This window comes from Poecilia latipinna, unplaced genomic scaffold (genome assembly GCF_001443285.1).
Source record: "Poecilia latipinna isolate Pla-1442-1.1 unplaced genomic scaffold, P_latipinna-1.0 Scaffold1550, whole genome shotgun sequence".
Taxonomy (NCBI): domain Eukaryota; kingdom Metazoa; phylum Chordata; class Actinopteri; order Cyprinodontiformes; family Poeciliidae; genus Poecilia; species Poecilia latipinna.
The window spans coordinates 19,887-42,826 of record NW_015114166.1 but is presented as its reverse complement, the minus strand read 5'-3'; the positions used below and the strand labels follow the sequence as shown (position 1 = coordinate 42,826).

Genomic DNA, 22,940 nt, shown 5'->3' with positions numbered 1-22,940 from the left:
GACTGGGGACCAGAGTTGTAACATTTGTTGTATTTTCAGGTGCTGTGGTTCATTTTCACGCTGCCCTGAGTCAAGCAAGCCAAACTATTTGAAAAACTTGTTTGCCTGCTCACCTGTGGTATTGCTGCACCAATAACCACTGAAGGAAATTCCACAAAAACCTCTGAAGACACTGAATGCAACTTCCTTCTTTATGAAATGTAAACAAAAATGGAGAGTCGTCACATTTTAGTGGTTTAAAGTTGTAGGCCAGATACCTTCTCCTTCTAGCGCTAGACCTACACATTTGTTTTGGTTGTATTTTGGCTTGCACTATAGTCCACTTCCATTTGTCTTCAGACAGCACCAGAATTCATTTCAAGGTTTTTAGACAGAACAAGAGTTCAATTGCGCATTCACACCTCCCAAAGTGAACCGGAATTTCTAGTGGAGTGAACTGGAGTTCAATTAAAACAGTCTAAACGGGGCTGGTCTGACTGCACCCTAAGTATAAATAAATATCAATAAATCAATAAAATATTTTAGAATTTTAATTTGTATCTTGGGGTCTTGTTCGTGAATGAGGAAAACATGGAATTTGTATTAATCCATCCATCCTTCGATAAAGATGTACAATTTACCTGTCTGTTCCTCCCTCCATCTATCCGTTTGTCTCTCTTTTGTTCCCTCTTACACTCTGAGGTTCCATACTTAAAACTTGACCACTGGACATTACACATTGAAAAAAATTGATAAATAGAAACGAGAAGTTTGAGAAAGTTAGAAATTCTAACTGGAAATACATGAAGAAACCATGTAAAACAGTAAGAGCCCTAACAAGAAGTAAATAACAGGGATGTTATTGTTCTACTTTGCTTCGTCAAGTTCAGCTCTTCTCCTCACGGAGCGAATCAGCCATGTTTCCATTCTCCGAGCACATCTGTGGTCCTGATCTCTCCTGGCTGCCGTCAGGTGACTGTGTGTCATGTTTTAATAATCCTCTTTCATCAATATGCCACCCTAACCACCTGACGCAGCGGGGGGGTTCTTGGCACAGGTGTTGCGGTCGGAGCTTCTGATGAAGGTCACTCTGATTTTCAAACAAAAACAGGACTCAAGAGGGAAGGAGACATCTGCAGCGCTGCTGCAGCGCTCCTCGTCATTCATTGGTTAAACCCAACCAGGGCAAACCCTGGAGGACAGATCTGCTTCTAACGGTGTCGCCTCATGTGTTTGGAATTCACTAAACTTTATTTTGACGTCTGCGTGTTGCGTCCGCAGGTCACTCGTGATCATCAGCACCCTGGACGGGCGGATCTCGGCGCTGGATCCTCACAACCAGGGCAGGAAGCAGTGGGACCTGGACGTGGGCTCAGGGTGCCTGGTGTCCTCCAGCCTCAGCAAACCTGAGGTACAATCAGCCTGATATCCCTTCGTTGAAACCAAAAACCAGCTTGAAGTGTGGATTCCCATCATTTATGTCAATCACAAAGGCCTCGGTAGCAGCGTTTCTGTTGACTTTATAATTTGCCAAGTTGAATTTCCAAGATAAATTTGCTTAATGGAAACCATTTTGAAAAAACTGACATTTTTTATTTCAAAAATTTTGCCACTATGATGAGGTGTTTTTTTTTTTTTTTTCCAGCCATATTTAAATTGGTTTTTTTTGCAAACATTCAATGGAAACACTTTTGTCGCATTACGTGATCAACAGCTGGATGTTGCCACTGGTGCAAACCACAGAGAAGAAGACAGGAAGTAGTTGGAGGATCATGGCTAGCATGTTCTTTTAGTGACTTATTGCGTCAACAAGCTTATTCACATGTGATTTTAATAGTTTTTTATTTATTTAATGAAAACACTGCAATTGTGAAATTGTGTTTTCTTGGCATAAACACAGCTTGTAATTGTATTGAAATAGTGAACAGCATTAAGTTGGTTTACGCTGCCCTGCCTTGTTTAAGGATTCATACATCTAAAACTTTTCCACGTTTCGTCCTGTTGGAAAAAAGAGGGTTGCTTGATTTTTGACTAAATTTGCAGCGCAAGTATTTTGGGTCAATATTAAAATCAATGATTTAAAGCAGCACATTTTTTTGTATGGAAATTTGAAAAGTAATTATTTTGAACTTTTACACTAAAAGCTTAAAAATAATTAAATATCTTGTATAAAATTAAAATAATACATTTTTAAACCAAATAAAATACATTGAGGATTAGGGGTTAAGTAATGTTATAAATGTTGAAAAGTGCATACAGAATGAGCCTTTTGTGCTACAGTTGAAAAAAAAAAAAAACTTTCTTGAAGAGGGAATATATTGTTAGACTGATGCATGTTATGTGGGAGTTAAAGGAGCATTCTGCCTGTTTTCTTTCCCTCTCGCTGTCTGTAGACATTTAGACCAATATTTGAACTCGGTGCACTTTGAGCATCCAGCCAGGGGGGAGCTGCTGCTATCATGTACTCCTCATTGCACAAACCCCAGACATGCACTTGAATCGCAGAGCAGCTGATTTGCCTGGAGGATGCGCCTGTTTTGTTGACTGCAGCGGGTTCTTGCGTGTATGAGCGTGGCAAACCCCTCGCCTCTACATGTGTACAGAAGCTTAAACCTCCCACACTGACACGCCGAACGCCTTGGAGCGAGAAAACGCAGCTGCACGCAGAGAAACACGCTTTGATGTGGACCCGCTCCGTCTCTGCGCTGTAGCTCCAGGGGAAAAGGCCTCTAATATTAACCAGGGTCGGGTCTGAGCGCCAGCCTGCCGCTACTGGGTGGGAGTGTTTGGGTCTCATTAGTGCGGCAGCACCATTCAACCTCAGCGTATCGATCAGGTTCTCCGTGTTTAACTGCTGCTTGTTTTGTTGTTGTTTTTTTCAAAAGGCCTGACTGATACTGATGATGTTTAGACTGAGAAGTCAGACTGGAAAAATATGGTACAGAAAAAAAATCAAAGTATAGAACAATATTTGTTTTTCTTTCACACTTTTATCCCGTTGTCTTAGTTTGCTCCTTTCTTCTTTATATTTTTCCTTTCTTTCTTAAAACCTTTTAGTTTTTTTGTTGTTTCCTACTATCCTCACTTTCTCTCATCTTTGTTTCCTTTTGTCTTTCATTCTTTAGTTTTCTTTATTTCTAGTTCTCTATTTCTTCCTTTCTCTGTTTTTATTTCTTCCTTCCTCTTTGTTTCTGTGTTTTGCTTTCTATGATTTGCTTTCCTTTTTTCTTTTTCTCTGTTTTTCTTCCTGTCTTTCTTTCTTTCTTGGCTTCTCTTTTTCTTTTTTGTTTCTTTGTTTCTGTTTTACTTTGTTAGTTTTTCTTTCTCCATTTCTCCCTCTTTGTTTCTTTTGCATCATAATGTTTAATTGTGATCTAATTAAACATTGCAATGAACAATTGCAATGAAAGTACTGATAATGATTAACTGAACTAAATTTGACCTAATATCTCTTACTTTTCACCTTTTATCCTATCTGACCTGAAAGATGAAGACAGCTTTGATCTTTGATTTTCTTTGGAAAATGGACTATCACTAATTAATAATTAACCAGTTCATTTTCTTTTTAAAATGGACTGGTTAGTTATTAGTTAGCCACCATGCATCAGTTATTACCTCCTGATGTATAGAACTACTTATTAATATACCATAGTCATTTACATCAATAAGATCATTTTCCCTTAGTGAACAGGGCACCAAAACCGGCTCCAGCCCAGGGGCCCACATCCCTGTGAATCCGGCCCTGGCTGTTGGCAGGCCGGCTGAACAGAGATGCCCCTCTAGTTCGCTGTGTGTGTGTGTGTGTGTGTGTGTGTGTGTGTGTGTGTGTGTGTGTGTGTGTGTGTGTGTGTGTGTGTGTGTGTGTGTGTGTGTGTGTGTTGTGCTTTATGTAAGTTTAAAACCTGTCTTGCCCTCTGTGGCCTCTGTAACCTGGGATGCCCGTCTGCTCTGTGTGCTTGGCTCCCTTTAATGTGTGTGTGCGCGCGTGTGTTTGGTGGTGTTGGTGGTCGGGGGGGGGGGGTAGCTTTGCCTCTGGCTCTTTCCTCCCCCTCCCCTCACCTCCCTCTCCACCCGCTTCCTGCTGGGAGCTTAGCAACAGTTTGATTGGTGCTCACAGGATCCCGAGACACCAGTCTGCTCAGTGATGGGAGGCTGGAGGGGGGTCCGCCGCCGCGCTATTGGCTAGCCTCGACACGCCGGGGCGGAAGCAGCCAGTCGCCTGCTCCGTCCCGCATTGTATGTCACTTCTTCTTTTTCTTTTTTTTTTTTCATTATTTCTTGCAGTAAAACGTGGGACAACAGAAGCACAAACCGCATTGTCTGCAGAAAAAAAAACACAAAAAAAACAAGCCATCACTTGAGCAAAACAGGAGAAGCTCCGGAGGCGTTGGAGGGGGGTTGAAGTGCGCGCGTGCGTGCGTTCGGAGGGGAGTGACTCATCCTGCATGGGCGGGGCTTAGAGGACGAACTTGGTGTGTGTTTTGTTGAGGGGAGGTGAGGTAATGCCTTTCAACCAGAGATGATGTCATCAAATAATAGACAGCACGCGCTTGCTTTCTATACATCTGCTGGCATGCAGTGAGACGGAATGAACCTGATTGATCGCCACACACTGACGAACGCCTGATTAGCTCTCTGCTCTTAATGGGAAAAGCAATAATTCTCCCAACTCAGTGAGGGAGATGCAAACTGCTGCTTCAGCAGTATTTATATTTATTTGTTTTTGTTAGAAAGCCGGCCGCTTGGTCCCTGAAATAGAGTCGGAGCTGCGTATTGAGATGAAACTGTTTGACAGGATCGCTGGAGCGTCAGCAACAACACAAACAGTAGTTATTCCCCCTGAATCCCTCCCCCCCCCTCTCTCTCTCTAAAGGCACCCCACTCTCATGTTCCCCCCAGGGGTGGGACATGATTACACGACGTGTTACATTAAATAACCATCCATCTCATTTCGAGGAATACTTCCATAGCAAATTGTATGTGTGAATAAAATATTTTTTCTCACAGTGCAAGAAATGTCAGTCAGACTTTGTGGCGTGATAAAAATCACGCTCTGATTTTTATCTCTCTCTTTTTTTCTTTTTTTTTTAGCCCACCAAGATTTCTCTTGAGGACAAGCGGTCCTAAATTAGAATCTGCATTCTGACGAGGCTTGTTTGTCAGAAAATAAAAGAATAACTTTCATTGGTCTGATGTAATATTCTAATTTTAAATGTTTGTGTTGTAGTGTAGTGGAAATGAAGGCTTGGGAACATAAATTGATCTATATTATAAGTGTTACTTAGAAAACTGAGTTACTGGACATATTTTCAAATTTATTTATATTTATTGATCCTCTCAAAACTAACAATCCCAACAATACAGACAGTTTTAAACGTCATTAATCGTAATTTATCATGATAACGATACTTCAGAATTGTTATAAGAAATTTATCACGATAAATGATAAATGATGCGATAAATCTCCACCCCTATTTTAAACTTAACTCATCAATCGGCGCGTCTAAAAATTGCGTGAGCACATTTTTTGACTGGGAACGTTGTGAAGCTCACACACACACGGGTCAGGTCTCAGATTAATAACACACACTACACATTCAGAGCTATTTAAAGATTAATAGGACCATTAAAATCCACAGGGAGAAGGAGGGAGTGTTGATGCTGAGAAGTCTGGGTGGGGGGCTTAATCTTTTAAATTATTCTTTTTATCTGTTTTTAATATTTTATTCTTCTTCAAATGAAAACCCCAACTGTAGGCACGACTGAGTATCGTTTTTAGAACGTGACAAAAAGCTTAATCCTTCCCAAATATTATGTGTACGCAGATGAAGACAAGCAGACTGTGGTGTGGCTGATCACAGATGAATTATTAACCAGAAAGAATTTCTTTTTATTAGCTTGAAGCGACAGACAGAGCCACTGAGGGCTGTTATATAATATAATGGGGTTTTTTTTTTAACCCATTTAAAATATTTATTTTTTATTTTTTATGCAGCAACACTTCCACACTTTTTTTTTAATTGAAAATAGACATTACAAGACATAAAGCGCTAACTTCCAATGCATCCCATCAGATGACTCTCTCGGCTTTGCGTCTTGCTGATCCAGACTTTATATGCGGGACGATCCAGTCGAACAGCCAGCGCAGATCTCCGCTGAGCAGAGCGTTTCCCTTCAGGAGATTACGCGGCTGAGAGCAGGCTAACGGGTGTCAGAACGCCGGGCCAGATCAGACGGGTGGATTAAGGCATCAGGAGCAGCATGACTCACCCACTGCTCTGAGAATTTCCCTTTTTTCCTGCCTGGTAGCCATACACACACAGAGGGAATCGGCTCAGGCTGCTAACCTAAACCACCCAGCGTGTGTGTAAGGATGACATCACTCCGTGTTCAAAAATGACACTTTTTCAATCTTAAAAGCAACAGTCTGACTTGTTTACAGCACCAAACGTTCAAGACCGTAAAAAGCTAGCCCTCCAGAGAAAGTGATTGTTGAGTTGCTGTCTTTTTGTCTGAGCTGATCTGAAGAGTTTTAATCAGGATTAGGGTCAGGAGTTTTTCAATGATGTCATCCTCAACCACCCCCCCTCCCTTACCATGAACACCTCATGCAAACACCCGAGTCTCGCACTGTTTTGTACAGATCCAACCTAATTACCTAATCTCATAGTTGTGTAATGGTTCCAGATCTGTGGATTGAGTCCAAGTGTGTGTGGGCCGGTGAGACGGCCATGTGGGCGGCTGTGTGTGTCGGGTGCTGTTGTCTGTGTGGACGAGCGTTTCAGTGGATGACGTAAGGAATAGTTTTTTCAGTACAAAATTAAAATACACCAGGGCATACATGTTAAAAATCTGTGAAAGTTAAAGGATAAAATTAATACACAATTACGTTTGTTTGCAGATGATGTTGTGAAATATTTAACAGGTTACTTTCTGTTTATAGGGTAACATTATCACAGCTTTTTGAATGTTGAATAAACTTTTTCTTTTTTTATTTGTATTTGAAGAAAATAACATGGAAAAAAAATCAATTGCTATTTAAAAATGTAACTAATAATTTACGCTTGTGGAAATATATATTAAAAAAAAACTTGCATTTTTTTTCACAGTGCAGTTATTATTACAGTGGATTATGCATTACTGTTGGAAGAAAATGTTTTGTATCCCTTACTATTCATGTAAATACCACTGACGTATGTCTAAGAGCTAGGGATAGACAATAAAGCAATAACAATATATACTGCTAAAAAAAATAAAGCGAACATTTCACTTTAATTTTGTGTGTGGCTCCAAATCCAGGCCTCCATTGGTTAATAAATTTGATTTCCATTGATGATTTTTGTGTGATTTTGTTGTCAGCACATTCAACTTTGTACAGAACAAAGTATTCAATGAGAATATCTCATTCATTCAGATCTAGGATGTGTTATTTGAGTGTTCCCTTTATTTTTTTTAGCAGTGTATATTGCAATAGGTACACAGTCAGTATCAAGAGATAATAAATATTCCATAATTGCATTGAACTCTGATCTAGAACCACACAGCACTCTGGGGAATGTAGGCATCCGATCCTCTCATGCCTTAGCTGGCCATGAGAGGATCGGATGGCATCAACTAACTCACTCATTCTTTGGTTACCTAGCAACAACCTGTTGAGTAACTAGAGCAGCCGCACTTTCAGGTTGACTCATAACTGCTTTAAAAAAAAAATCAATGATTATCAATATCAGCTGAGATATCGTGATACGTTTTTCAGCCATATTGTCCAGCCCTGATAAGAATTATCATGTTATCATGGTACAAAAACCACAAGTAAATATCGCTATGGTTACACCATAGCACTGTATTTCTACATAAATATACCACCAATCTAGTTGCTTTTAGCTTGTCATTACCACTTCTAGTTTGCTATGGCTTGTTTTTAAAACAAGATTAGTGTAACAAGACTGGTGACAGTTCCTATAGCATGACTGTATTTGTCTTTGAGGTCAGAAATGTATCTGAACAGTTGAATTTGTCTTTATGTAATCAAGTTGTAGTTAATGCCTCGTTCACACGGCAAGATTTTTATGCCGATTTTTTTTTTTCCCCCCTTCCGACAATCACAGTTTATATGCAACAATTTTTTTCTTTCGTCAGCTTGACAGTAAAAGAGTAGAAAACAACAAAAAGACTCATCTGTATCCCATTTGTATTCTGGCCACACAGCTATTTGGCAATAAGATGGTCATACCTTCGCTTGACGGTGCCTTGTTCCAGTGGAACCGGGACAGGGAGAGTATGGAGGCTGTGCCTTTCAGTGTTGAATCGCTGCTGGAGTCATCCTACCGCATCGGAGAGGACACCGTTCTGGTCGGGGGCAAGTCCCTCACTACTTACGGTCTGGGGGCCTACAGTGGCAAGGTGATACTATCATGGTAATAGCTTTAAAAGTTTGCCACATGGTCACCTTTTCTGACTGTAACGATCTTTGCTTTGTTTTTTGTTTTTTTGTCTTTGCTTCAGATCCGGTACATTTGCTCTGTGGGAGGCTGCAGTCGGTGGGGGGACGAAGAGATGGAGGCGGAGGACGTTCTCCTGCTGCAGAGGACTCAGAAGACAGTACGAGCCATCAGGCCTCGATCAGGAATGGAGAAGTAAGTTCTGAACTGGTCGCCACTGGATCCACCTGCTGTATCGCATGTCAGTAAAGTTAGCGAGTTGATAAACTCCTCAGGAAGTTGCAGTTATATAACACACTGAACAAGAACACTATCTGAATACTTTGAGAATTGCAGTCACTCTGGAATCCTCTGAAGAGTATGAAGTTGCCAAAGTACATTATCCTAAATAAAAGGGTGCTTCTCTTTCATTCTTTGTTTTCGTTTTGACCCTTTTTGTTTCTTTCTGTGACCTCAGGTGGAACTTCAGTGTTGGGAGCTTTGAGCTCAAACTAGTCCCTGAGAAACAGTCTGGAATAAACTTTCTGGAGGGAGACATGGCGAACGATGACTCCTGGAAGGAAAGCCAGCGAGTCATCATCGACGAACCAAAGGAGAGGGAGTACATGGACAACAAGCAGAACCAAAACCAACATTTGGACCTCGTCATCAAAGTGTCTGTTCCCGATTGGAAGGTCATGGCCTTCAGCACCGAGCCCAACGAACGGCTGGTCTGGGAACATCAGGTGAGACGTCTTGTCTTTGCCTGTCAGCATTAGCTCCGTATAACACAGTCCTGTGTTGTAGCTCATTCTGTGTCACTATTTGCTGCGTAGTTCTGTACACCCATCGCCTCCGCCTGGCTGGTGGGTGGGGGTAAAGTCACACCGATCAGCCTGTTTGACGACACCACATACAGCAGCCGATCAGAACCTAAAGAGGACGATGAGGAGGAGTCCGATAAAACCCAGAGTGCTGCAGAGTCCAGTGTCTACCTCGGTGAGTTCATCTGACATGTGCTTTCACTCAGCTTGTTTGGTTTTTTTGTTTTGTTTTGGGCATCTTTAAAAGTTGCTGTCATTGAGTTTGTGGATGTGCTTTCAGGGATGTTTCAGGGGCAGCTCTACCTTCAGTCATCAGTGAGGATCTCTGAAAAGTTTCCCTCTAAAGCTATCGAATCGGAGAAAGACATCATTTCTCTCCCCACCGTCAAATGGAAGCCACTTATACGTAAGTGTTTCTGCGTTAAAAGCTAAACGCCAAAGGAGTCTGACTTTGACGGTAAAAAGGACAAAGTGACCGAAGACGGTTTCTATTTATTATTTAAAACCAAGTAGTCACTGTTCAAAGAATCTTTTGAAGACACAGATGTTCTCTCCCTCAGGCCCTAAGCTTTTACCCTTTGGACGATGTTTTTTTTTTCTTTTTTTTCTTTTTTTTCCAAATTGATTTCCAAGGAGTTTCTTCATCTCGTCCTTGCAGAGTCCCCGTCTCGGACTCCGGCGCTGGTGGGCTCTGATGAATTTGACAAGTGTCTGAGTAACGACAAGTATTCCCATGACGAATACAGCAACGGCGCCTTGTCCGTTCTTCAGTATCCATACGGTAAAGGCCGCGTCACTCCCCACATGGTGCAGCCCTGCATGTTGCTTCAGCACAAATTTTCCAACCTTTTCAACGTTTTCTTGCTTAGTTTTGCTATAAGCATCTGTGTTTTAGTAGAATGCCAACACAAGCAATGTGAAAGGTTTTCAGACTTAACGGTAATTAGCTAAAACAACGCTGGTAGAGACATGCCCTGAAGTGTGGTAGCTGCAACGTCAAGGGCTTCAACAAAGCCAACGGATAAATGCTTTCAGACATCCCTCAGTTTCACAATTATGCACTAACTAATTTGCGAGAGGCTGCATGTGCCGGGTGCAGATGAGTCGAATTGATATCTATCTGATTTCCGTCTGTCTTGTCGCCGCAGACAACGGTTACTACTTCCCCTACAGCAAGAATTACCGGGAGAAACGTGAAAGTGCCATCAGTCTGATAAAGAGAAATGAGGCGGGCTCGGACAACCGCAGGAGAAAGGACCCTGTGCTGCTGCTGCCATGGTGGAAGGAAATCCTCGGCACCATCGTCTTCTGCATCGCTGCCACCACCTACGTCGTCCGCAGGTTCTTCCACCCGCCTGCCCCTGTGGCCTACGTCAGGGTAAGAGTTCATGCCCTGACTGTTGTTAGAACTGCGGTATGTAAGTTTTATAAAAAAAAAAAAAAAAATGTTTTTACATTTTTGTTAAAACGGTCACTATGTTGAGAGCGATAGATAATCTGTGAAAAGATCAATCTACTCCACCTTTTCCCTGAGTTACTGTTGCCATCTGAAGAAACGCACCATACCGCTACGGGAAAACCGTTTATCTGCTGCCATTGGTTGCCATGCTAACTAGCTTTAGCATTCACAACAGGCTGTGGTATCTGCAACTTAGCAGAGAGCAGAGCAGGGGTTATTGACAGCGCTAAGGCCCGCCTCCTGATTGGTTGTTCTTAGATGGTGCTTGGGGAAAGGAGAGGAGATTGTGTTTTTTTCACACAGATTATCTGTCTCATAACACACTGTCACAACATGATGACCATTTAAACAAATGTGTAAAAAATATTTTTTGTAAACTTTACATACTGCACCTTTAAGTAGCTGAAAGTGGGTGTTTTTGTCCCTAAGAGTGTGTGTGTACGTGTGTGTTTGACATGTTTTTGCCATCATCTGTCCGTCGCAGCAACGGAAAGAATCCGAGACGCAGTGCCAGACCGACAGCAAGTTTGACCTTGAAGTTGTCGAATCCAAAGAGCCGGTTGCCGTGGAGAACCGCTTCAGCGAATATGTGTCCAGGTACTCCACTAACTGTCCCACTGAGGAGCGCCGGACCCATTTGTCTTTTCTGTCTGAACTTCTCCCGGCTCCCGCTGCTGTTCCACGACTTATTATCCTCGCATTTCCAGAGCCTCACTCGTTTAAGGTGTAGCTACAGATTGAGCGCTGTTACCATGGTGACCACTGGTCTTCCAGCCTGCCTTGATAGGATAATTCAGAGATGGGGAGATGGGAATCATGGTAATGTGCGATTGGGTGTCTCGGCTGTTTGCCGTCAAATCAGAGTGACCTTTGCACCTCTCCTCGCGGCGCTGGCTCCGCCTAGCTTCCATCTGCTGCGGGGTCACGGGGTCACATTTCATCACCGTCTGAACACTTTCAGAAGTTTCTCACTTCTTCTTGCTGATTTGATGTTTGTGGAGATAAATCCACCCTAAAACCTGCATCTGTCCCTTAAAGCTGCTGCTCTGGTTGATAGATTAATTTAGCTCCAGAACTTTTCCGAGCTGAAAGTGACAGCTGCTGCTCTCACACTTTTGACTCCGAGTTCCGTGTTGAGCCGAAGCCGAGGTGCTTTTCCAGGGTGCAGCCAGGTCTGAATGTGCCTTCCCAAGCGGTAAGCGCACGGCACTGCTCCTCATTTATCAAAAACTCCTTTAGATTTGGCTGCAGTAGTAATGGTGGTAATGATTCATGAGGCCGTGCTCATGCAAGCTAATTCTACAGTGCAGTAGCAGGATATGGTGTTTACTCATAGTTCAATCCCCTGAATTTGAGACATGGACGAAAGAAAGATTGTTTAAAAAAAAAAAGACACTTTTCTCTAACTTTTTTTTAAAGCCCCACAAAAGATAATTAATGACAAATTAAAGCACTGTCCATCTGTTCAGTGCAGATCTGAACGGGTCAAAATTATGTCCCAACTTCAAGTTTTTACTTTTTCAATTATTCCAAATCCCGTCTAAAAAGTGGGCAAACAATTTTCACAAATGAATTATTTTCTGCTGGAGTTTCTAATGTTATTCAGGCTCCTGCAGGGACATAACTGAGGGTGGCAGCACATCCTTAAAAAGTCTTAAATTCATTTTGAAGAACTCTTCACCGTCCTAATTATGCTAATCACAGGACTTAAATTTTGTTGTCACAGGATTATTCAATGTTGTATGTAGTTATTTTTCTTTCTAGCGGGACTTTTCTGTCAGGCAACAGTTTGAGTCACATGCAGACATCTTCAATACATTATGTGCCTTGAGGCGGTCGGTAACTAGCTGCTAACACACCCTTGCTAGCTTTCTTTTCTCTAGCGTGGGGAAGTGCAAATGTATCCTGAGTTGGCCAGACAACATTTTTTTTTGTTACCACTGGCTTACTTCTGTTGCCAGCCCAATCCTGAAATCATTCCCTATATCTATATATTTTTTTTCAGTCTGAAATTTCATTCAGCCTTCCATTATAAAGCTCTTAAAAAGTCTTAAATTTGTCTCTGAAGCCTGTAGAGACCCTGTAACTTTATACAGCCTCTCTAATTTTGAATGGATGATGAAAACCTCAGTAATCAAATTCTAGCAAGTGAATATTTTCTGTGTTTTACCTTGAATTCTCCAAAGTTCTCTTGAACACTGTGAAGTCTTCCTTGCCCAGGGATAACCAGCGTGAATCTCTCTCCTCCCCCTCCTGCCTCCCAGGTACCTAACAGACTTCGAGCCCATGCAGTGCCTCGGCCACGGGGGCTTCGGCGTCGTCTTTGAAGCTCGCAACAAGGTGGACGACTGCAACTACGCCATCAAAAGGATCCGCCTGCCCAACAGGTAGCGCCTCTCGCCCGGCTGCAGCACGCTTCCTTGCTGGGGGCTACCGGCTCTGTTTCCTTTAAAGCCGGTTATGTAAGCTGTGGCCTACTTGTTAAACACAGAAAACCACACAAACGCTTAACTGGCGTTTTGAAACCAATATTAGCGGTGCATTTATTATTTATACACACAAGCATGGATATTTAATGTTGCTTCTCTTAACACTTGCGGACCGATTTGTACGACTCCCTCCAAAAAAGTATTGCAGCCATGAAGGCAATTTCTCTACTTCTGGCTTTGGTTGCAAATATTAACAATGAGATGTGTGACTGAAAATAGTTTGTTGTTGCCCCTTTGGGCCTCTTGCCATGATCATTTAAACAAAAAATATAGCTGAAAGTCTTATTCTCATTTTGGGTTTGCGTTTGTAGACTGTATTTATGGTGTAGAGTTGTGTCCAAAAAGAAAACCAGATTGTGTTTGAAGGAATAACAGCCAATAGCAATTCTAAACAGAAGAGAAGATGGAAAAACTAGAGATATTGCACAAAAACTGGCAATAGCCACCACATTGTTAGGAATGTATGGAAGAGAAAAGAACAGACAGACCAATTTAAACATCAGCGGCAGATGATGGAAACCATTGCAGAACTTGTATTAGTTGCAGAGTTTACCGTTTGAAGACGACAAACATCAGAGATCATTTGGAAGGCCAGTAAAACGACTAAAACCAAGAAGTAGAGAGAAGCCTGAACCTTCTACGACAAAGTTTGATGGACTTTTGAGACAAAGATGAAGCGTTACCAAAGAGACAGAATGGTTCATATTCGGAGAAAGAGAAGATTGGCTGATAGACGAAGCCTTTAGAAATCCTGACCTGCTAATTCCAACCTTTTTCTTTTTGTCTGAAAAGTCGCTGAATGTAGCTGCTTCTAATTTTCAGAGGTAGATGAGATTGGTGGATAAGGTTGGTTGATGTTTCCACAAGAGTCTCCCAAGATTAAGGATTAAGAAAAAAGGTTTTGCCATTTTCGGTTCCTTAATTAACATAAAGATGTGGCATGAAAAGTCAACCTTTGTCTCATGTCCAGCTGTTGATGTCCATCTAAATATTTACGATCTACAACTAATATAAAGAAAATACTGTTACAGTTCCCACACTTTCGGAGGACTATGTATTTTCGTTCCATATCCGTAGCAACACTAAGGTGTTTTTAAAACTCTTGCAGTATAAAAATTAGCTTTACTTTCAGTTTTACCGTTTTATTGCTATGTCACAAATAGTTTTTAGCGCAGTAGTTGAAATCAGTGTGAAAGCTGGATGTTTTTCAGCCTTGTGGTGTGTGTGTGTGTGTGGTCCAGGGAGCTGGCCCGGGAGAAGGTGATGCGAGAGGTGAAGGCCCTGGCTAAGCTGGAGCACCCAGGGATCATCCGCTACTTCAACGCCTGGCAGGAGAGCCCCCCCGAGGGCTGGCAGGAGGAGATGGACCAGAGGTGGCACAAGGACGCCAGGTTAGAGGGCGGGGTCAGGGGGTCGCTGGGCTCACATGCTGTCCAGGTAGATGGGTTTAGCATAGAAATAAGAGTATGGAAAATATTTCTGTTTTTGAGCTTTGTTCGTTATTTTGTGTCCATCTCTCCGACTTCTCTTTCCTTTCTATTTTCTTTCCTTTCTATTTTCTTTCCTTTGCTCATTTTTTTTACTTTGTTTCTATTTCATTTTCCTAATTTCTTTTCTTCCTCCCTTGCTTCTCCCATTTCTCTCTTCCTTTTTTCCCTCTTTCTGTCCATCAAAAGTTTTCTTCCTTTCCTTTCTTCATTCTAAATTTCTTCCTTTTTTATTTTTAGTCTTTCCTTTGATCTGTCCTTTTTTCTTCATTCCTTCCATCATTTCTTTGTCTTTCCTTCCTTCCTTTATTTTTGTCTTTTCATTCCTTCTCTTCTTTGGTTTAGCTTTTAATTCCTCATTTCCTTTCTTTTTCCTGCTTTCCTTTTAGTTTTTCCTTTAATCCTTCTTTTTGTAATTCTTTTCTTCATTCCTTGTGTCCATCCTTGTAGTCTTTCTATTTTTCCTTCCTTCTTTTAATTTTTGTTTCTTTCTATCTGCCTTTCTTTTCTTCTTTCCTTCCTTTTAGTTTCCTTCCTGTATGTTTTCCACTCTGTAATGAAGTTTTATCCAGTCGCGTATTTATCTGTAAATTCCTGGTAAATATTGTATTTCCAGCTGTTTTTACATCATCCTGTCCTGTAGTCCAGCAGAGGGATTGATAATCCCTCAGAATGAAATCCAGTCTTCCCTTGTGGACTAACTGTAGTAATAATAACTCTTCCTCTTCCAGTACCACTGATTGGCCGATGAGCATCCCCGACCACATGGAGGTGCTGTCGGTCAAAGTCCCCGTGTCCAGTTCCGTGTCCCCCACGTCTGGTCCAGACGGAGACACATCCGTCAGCGCTCAGGCTCTCCTCTCCAACAGCAACGCCGGCTTCAGCGCCAACGAAGGAGACGCCGATCTGTCCTTCCAGCCGCTGCCGGGCCACGACAGCCTGATGTCTGAGCGGGACAGCCAGGCCGACCCCGACGCCTCCGACACCCCCAACTCCTTCGAGCTGTGCCCGCCCCGCGGCCCCAGCGACTGCACTTCCTCCTCCTTCGACATCGTCTTTGAGGACTCCGGCTGCGATCGGGATGCCGATGCTGACGCCGACACGGACTCGGCCACGAGCGCCGCCGGTCCCGGAGCACTGACAGAGAAGAAGAGTTCTTCTTCTTCTCACAGCAGGCAGGAGGAGGCTGCACCGCCGGCCTCCTCCAGTCCTCCTCGACCGATCGCGCTCACCCTGGCTCTCCCAGCCACCCAGCCGATCCAGCGCTGCCAGCCTTCCCCAAAGGTTATTACCAAGCGACCAGCTCAGACGCTCGGCCGTCCTGTTGTCAGATTGTCCTTGAACACGGCGTCCTCCCTGCAGGTGTACCTGTACATCCAGATGCAGCTTTGTCGGAAGGAGAACCTGAAGGACTGGATGGCTCAGCGGTGCCTGCCGGACCAGAGGGAGCTCAACCAGTGTCTGGACATCTTCCTGCAGATCGCAGAGGCCGTCGACTTCCTGCATAGCAAGGGCCTGATGCACAGAGACCTGAAGGTAAAGGCACACAAAACCTGCGCTGAGGAGGAAGAAATGATATGCATCCCGTGTGTCTGCAGTTACTAAACCCAGGATTTCCCCCAGGGTTTTATAAGCCTGGCGGGCCTCTAGGCTTTACTTACCACCAGGCTAAGAATTGTTTGTTTATTTATTATAAGTTTTTTTTATACACCAGTTTCTGTAACCACTGCCATTATTTATTGGTCTACAAACTAACAACTTCAGCTAATAAAGCGACAAGTCATGGATAAAGGATCAACAAAATTTGGACACTTTACTTAGGATGAAACGACTGAAACAATTATTTTTTTGTTTACCTTTTTTTAAGACTTTACAGTTGTACAGTTTATTTAGTGCTCATAATATCTTCCAATAACACATAGTTACCTAGTCATATTTTCAAATTTCCTGTCAAATTTAAATAGTTTTTAACTCAAAAACATGGTGGGGTGACTGAACTAGCGCTCCAACCACTGGGTTTAGCAAGTTTCCCACAGGAAACCCTGTAAAGCACTGACAAAAAAGAGAACAGTCTGGATAAATCACTACTGGATAAATACAAGCAAATCTTCAACCATTCATTCATTAGCCAACCTATTGAAAACTAATCAATACCTTCCTAATGATAACCAACCACTTTGACGTGTTTCTGTCTGGTTGCCATGGCCACCACAGTACTGACTCTGCCCTGGTCGTTCATTAGCTGTTTCCATGGACCGCGTCGTTGCGCAATTTGACATTTCGGAAATAAATTTGCTTACTGGAAACTTGCCACTCAGGTCTTCTGGTTCTGGTTCTGCTCTGCATCCCCAGAACCAGAACCAGAACCAAACATGGAGAAGCAGCATTCAGCTTCTATGAACCACACATCTAGAACAAACTTCCAGAAAACAGTCAAAACACTGAGTTAATTTAAATCAGAGCTAAACCCCCACCTGTTTAGAGCTGCTTTTGATTAATAATAACTGGAACATTGATCAGCATATTTGATGTTTAATTGCTTTGATGACTTTCATGCATTTGACGCAACGGGATGTTTTATAATTGGCTGATGTTTTCATTATTTTAATCACTGAACTGCCTGGTGGCTGATATGTGCTGCACAAATCAACTCGTCTTGTCCTCTGCTCCCTCCAGCCTTCCAACATCTTCTTCACCATGGACGATGTGGTGAAGGTGGGGGACTTTGGCCTGGTGACCGCCATGGACCAAGAGGACGACGAGGATGAGCCCAGTGTGTTGACCCCCGCCCCGCTCCTCACCCGGCACACGGGCCAGGTCGGCACCAAGCTCTACATGAGCCCGGAGCAGGTGACGGAAACGAACGCTGCTGCAGAAGTGACTGTTACAGAAAACAAACACCAGGCTGACTCCGCCGTGTCTGCTCTGCCCCGCAGCTCTCCGGTAACTCGTACTCTCACAAGGTGGACATCTACTCTCTGGGGCTGATCCTGTTCGAGCTGCTGTACCCCTTCAGGACCCAGATGGAGAGAGTGAGGGTGAGTCGGCAAACACACAGACCTCTAATTATCTCCTGATTTTGAGCTGTGAAGAAATATCCATACTTATTAAAGCAGCAGTATCATGTAAAATCAACTTTTTTGAGCTTTACATCAGATTGTAATGTTATTCCCTCGTCAAAAACATACCTGGAATGTTACCTTGATTCTTTTAAGGCAAATTTTAAAAGACTGAGAAATCCTTTACTCTCCATGGCAACCATCAGCTGAGCAAAGCACTTGGTTGGTTGGACCTAACACCACCTTTGAAGCACAGCTCCTCCTCACGAAGCTTTCAAGCTTCCACCTCATAGAGCAGCTCTCCCTCACTCAGCTCCTTCAGACTAGCCAGCAGCAATTAGCAAACACCTGGTGAACCTACACATCTCTGGAGCTCATTATAGGAGCTACTTCTCAGAGCAATGCTGGTAAAAACATTGTTAAATAGAGGAGCCATGTTGTGATGACTTCCTGAAGGCGGAGCTTCAGAAAGAGCAGCAGTTTCTTAAAGAGACAAAGGCCCAATTTCCAAGAGTTAAATTACAAAGTCAAGTTTCTTTTAAGTCTTATTTGATATATACATCATTTAAAAAAACAAACAAAAAGTTAACATTGTTACTTGATTGTGCTAGAAAATGTCACTATGTGGCTGTAAAACACATAATACTGCCCCTTTAAACTTTTTCACATTTTACCATGTCACAGTAACAAACTTCAGGGTTTTTTTATTAGGATGTTTGTAATCTGTCTAAATAAGTTTAATAATGTCATAATCTTCTGTTTATTCAATCAGCATTTAATACAGCTCACACAAAAAATGTTAAAATATAATTGTGCGTCTTTTTTAATTTCAGCATATCATGAGAAACGGTCAGAGAAAAAAACTTGTAACAAAATGGCCTCTTATCAATTAAACATTAGCCAATCAATCAGCTCAATCAACTATTTTGCAAAAAAGAGAGGCAAACGTTTCAATCTCTAGATATCGACTTAACAATTGCAACTTTTCACCACCTTTTAGATGATTTCCTCCTACTTAACTATTATGGTTTGAATCACAAATTAAAGTTTGTGATTCAAGCATGATGAAATGGAGAAAAGTTCAGAGAATGAACTCTTTGCTAAATGTCAAAATGTAAAATATTTCCTCAGTTGAAATAGTATGAGCGGTAGGAGTGACGGGTTTGGTTCATTTTCTTTGCTCTGCTCTGAAATGCTCAGTCAGGTCCTGTACAGTATTTCAGTGGTGAAGCCTTTGTCTGTGATGAGCCTTCAGGGCCTCCTCACTCACGGTGTTTACCTTCCTCCTTTAAGACGCTCACCGAGGTGAGAGCTCTGCGCTTCCCGGAGCTTTTCTCCAGAAACAACGCTGAGGAGGTGAGTGGTCATCTGCTGCCACCTAGTGGCTACAAATACAACTAACGTCTGTATTCGTTGATTTCTGTGGAAGCTTTGATTGCAATTATTATTATTTTTTTTTTTCCTGGAATATTATCAGAGAGTAGATGTAAATTACCCGTCCACCCTAAACCAACCATGATGTGGTTTTGGATTAATTTATCACCTAAAGCTCTGAATTAGAAAAAAAATAAAAAATCTTTCTAATTTGATGCTTTTCTTCAATATGAAGTGAAATTCATAACTTTAATGTGTTCTTAGTAAAAACTCTTTTAGTAATCGATTAGTCAAACTATTAATCGATTAATTGGATTTTAAATTTAACCACTTAAGGTTGTTCCATACTAATATCATAAATAGATTAAAAAACACATGCATTTCTACTATTTGGATTATTTTTGTTTTTGAAGTAAGGAAGAAAAAAAAAACACATTTTATTCCCTAAAATGCAGTGACAGCATTCCATTGGTGAACCCTTGACCATTTGATCAACTTGAGAAAAATTCAGTCCTGCTGGACTCAACATCAGTACAGTGTAGGGCTGATCATTTGATTATTTTTTTAATAATTGGATAACAGAAGATGCTTAGTAGGAATTTTAACAATTGATTGATTGCTGAATTACTTCACAATTGATTAAATAATCAATTAATCGTGATCAATCGTTTGAGCCCAAGTTGTTTTCCTTGTAAAATCAGACACTGACTCGTCCAGTGAGTGTTTTAGCTGCTGCTTAGCAGAGCTGTTTACTTTGTAATGAGATTAACTTAATCCTGGGGTACAAACTGTGACTATCAGGCTCTTTAAAATCCCTCCACTCTGTGTTGCCAAACTATCCTCGACTGCACTGATGTCTCATAAACCAAACATGTCCGCCTCTCTGTTAACAGCTGACCATGGTCCGCAGCATGCTTTCTCCGAGCCCCAGCGAGCGTCCCGAGGCGGCCGACATCACTGCCATGTCCCTGTTCCAGGAGCTGGAGCTGCCGTGCCGGCTCGCCGTCAGGCAGCGCTCCCGCACCTACAGCTCCTCGTCCATGGGCCGCCCCGCACGCCAGGCGTCCTCCAGCTGAAAACGCTGCGTTCAGATACCGTCTGACATGAGAAGCCCCCGCCCGGTCACTTCGCTGCCAGAGAATAGCGACAAAAAACTTTTTAAACGTAGACTGTATCCCGCACAGTTAACTTTAGAAAAACACCGAGTCATTTATCGTTCATGCAGCGTTACACTACCCAACTTTCACCCTTTGTAAGAGGGGAAAGACTCTTTCAAAAGCATTTTTCTTGTGGGTATTTCAACAAAACAAAAGAAAAAAGGGCAGTTTTTTTTTTTTTTGTTTGTTTTTTTAATCCTGCTCTCAGCCAGCTGTGTGTAAACCTGCCCAGTGATTTCTCTGCAGCATTTACCTCTCATCTCTTTCAGAAACTGCCTCTGTTCTCACTCTTAACAAAATCATCCTCGACACCGACGCTAAAAAAAACACAATAAAAAACAAAACAAATCCGGTCAAAACGTGCTGCTCGCTCTCAACGTTGAGCCAGTGTTCAATCCCACACCGCTACGCCTCAGGTATGAAGAACCAAGGGGACACTCCTCACTCCCAAGGGGCCTTTGATGCTCGTGCGAACACAGAGTGGTGTTCCCACACACACAATCTGCCTGATTTGGAAGACCAAAAAAAACAAAACAAAAGAAAAGAAAAAGAAAACATAAAAAAGAAGACGACCATCTTTTTTTCATAATCATTTTTTTAATATGAGATGACGTATTGCATAGAGAGGCGTTTGAGTCCCGTCCGCCTGATGTGACTTGCCTTTAGAAAGGGGCCGTCGGCCCTCAGGCTGAATGCTAGCGTTAGCCCTCGTGTCGTTTTGCATGTATCAGACAGGAACATGAAGGAATGAATGTGAGGTTGTTTTTTGTTTTTTATCTTAAAGCCAGTACTTTTTTCTCTGTAAATTTTCCAGATTAACTCCTGAGGTGCTCAATCCTTTTCTAGCACCTCTTCTTTACTATCTGTACATAGTTGAAGGCAAAACTTTGTTTATACCCCCCCTCCCTTTGGTTAAGATAAGTTTGACCAATGTTGTATATATCGTAAGACGCCATTGCTTGTAAAAGGCTTTTTTTTTTTCCATATTGACCTGTAAGATAGTGTGATATACTGTGAGAGACGAAAACAAAGAGGAGGTTCGCTCTTTGCCGTTAATGAATAGCTGAATGTTACTATGTGACCCCCGCCTGGAGACAAGACCACGGTGGTCACCTCTTTGAAATTATTCTCAGTGTTTGTTTTCACATGTTTTTGGGGAACCAAGTGGAGAGCGTTGCCTTGCTTTGGAAAGAAAAAAAACACCAGAGGGGAGCTTGGAGGACCCGGAGTGCCATTTGGAAGGACGGCTAAGTGTACTTTTCTGCAACCGATAACACAGTCTTCTGCTGGCGATTTCCCCCCCTGAAACGCACAAAACTAAAACTTTTTTATGGTTACAATCATTGTTTGTTTGGTTTTTTGTAGAGATGCACCGAGAATTTTCAGCTCGACAGACAAATACAAGACTCAAAAATCTGGTATTCTTCCGATGTTTGAACGCACCATACACAAGCAGTGAAAGCAGTTCTCGGTGTGGATGTTGTTACTGTGTGAAGCAGACCTAAAGTTGGTCATTTTCAGTATCGCTGAAGCGTTTCAAGGTTCGGCTGCTACAACAGAGCTAGACTTCAGTGAGTTCTGGTCGTTGCGCTCCGACTTTTGTTTTGCCCATTTTCTAGCGACCGTTTTCAGCTGTGAAAATGGTGGCCTGCCAAAATGACGTCAACATGTACCCACCTCTTAAATCCCCATTTTAAAAAGGTCTGATGTGCAGGAGCTGCTGATGGGTTCGCTTTGTATTCCAAAGTCAGATTTTCCGAGTTCCCAGTCAAGAATACAACAATAACTCAGCCTAAAATCCAAATAAAACCTTGTCAGATGAAGACCAGATGAATTTTTTTATCTCATTAAGCCCGTAGCTTATTTACTATACATTTTAACAACTTGTAAACATGTATCTGTACTATGTAAGTGCATCAAATGGAGGAAAAATACATTATTAGCACTTACAGCTAGCTACAGCTAGCTTGTGCAGCTAGCTGTAGTTGCACATGCCACTTTGCTTTAACATCTTTCCTAAATCTGATCTTTTTTTACTTTCAATATAGACTGAGCACTGATTAGATATAACATACACAAGAAAACAATGGAGGTGGGTGTTTTAAGTCTAACAGAAAAATACATTATTAGTGTATATGAGTTAATAGCGTATATGGATAAATTTTTCACATTGAACTTCAAAAATGAGAATAAATGTTGATGCATTTACAACCTGGAGTAGTAGCAATTTTTGTAGTTTTGATGCATTTAATAAATGAAGTAAAAGGAAACCTGAAGAAATCTGTGGTCAGATCGGTGCATCGCTACAAAAACAAAAAGGTTGAGTTCTGCAGCTCTCCTGTGTCGCAGCAATACAGCATTTCCATAAAAAGAGTTGGTTGGTACTGTTTTATCCCCTCTGCTGTCTGTGGGGAACCTGGACCTGATGACGGGTGTGTGATCCACATGGCCTTTGTTTTAATGCGCTGGAAGAGTCACATGACCTGCTTTTTGGAACTACACACACACACACAAACTGTTAGCTGTAGGTTGTGCTTTCTATGATTGTACTTTTCTAAAGACCTTCTCTTTTTTCACAATGAGTGCAGTTTTTTGTTTTTTTCATTACTCTTCAGGGTTTTTAGATCACGTTAGTCTTGACTGTCAGATGGAGGAAGTCAAACTGATGTTTTTTTTTTGTTTTTGTTTTTTG

The 22,940-nt window shown here is 42.1% G+C and overlaps 1 protein-coding gene across 1 annotated transcript in view; it reads left to right on the top strand.

The window, feature by feature from the left end:
- The window catches only part of eif2ak3 (eukaryotic translation initiation factor 2-alpha kinase 3), a 39,501-nt gene extending 16,941 nt beyond the window's left edge, over nt 1–22,560 (top strand). Inside the window, exons 2-18 of the mRNA XM_015058554.1 lie at nt 1,261–1,390; nt 8,188–8,382; nt 8,485–8,615; nt 8,878–9,145; nt 9,236–9,398; nt 9,504–9,629; nt 9,882–10,004; nt 10,372–10,601; nt 11,167–11,279; nt 12,947–13,069; nt 14,413–14,562; nt 15,390–15,942; nt 16,021–16,194; nt 17,335–17,508; nt 17,595–17,696; nt 19,011–19,073; nt 19,985–22,560. Of these exons, the coding sequence (XP_014914040.1) occupies nt 1,261–1,390; nt 8,188–8,382; nt 8,485–8,615; nt 8,878–9,145; nt 9,236–9,398; nt 9,504–9,629; nt 9,882–10,004; nt 10,372–10,601; nt 11,167–11,279; nt 12,947–13,069; nt 14,413–14,562; nt 15,390–15,942; nt 16,021–16,194; nt 17,335–17,508; nt 17,595–17,696; nt 19,011–19,073; nt 19,985–20,167 (3,001 nt within the window). The 3' untranslated portion in view covers nt 20,168–22,560. The remainder of the gene's footprint in view (nt 1–1,260; nt 1,391–8,187; nt 8,383–8,484; nt 8,616–8,877; nt 9,146–9,235; nt 9,399–9,503; nt 9,630–9,881; nt 10,005–10,371; nt 10,602–11,166; nt 11,280–12,946; nt 13,070–14,412; nt 14,563–15,389; nt 15,943–16,020; nt 16,195–17,334; nt 17,509–17,594; nt 17,697–19,010; nt 19,074–19,984) is intronic.
- Nucleotides 22,561–22,940: the final 380 nt, after the last annotated feature.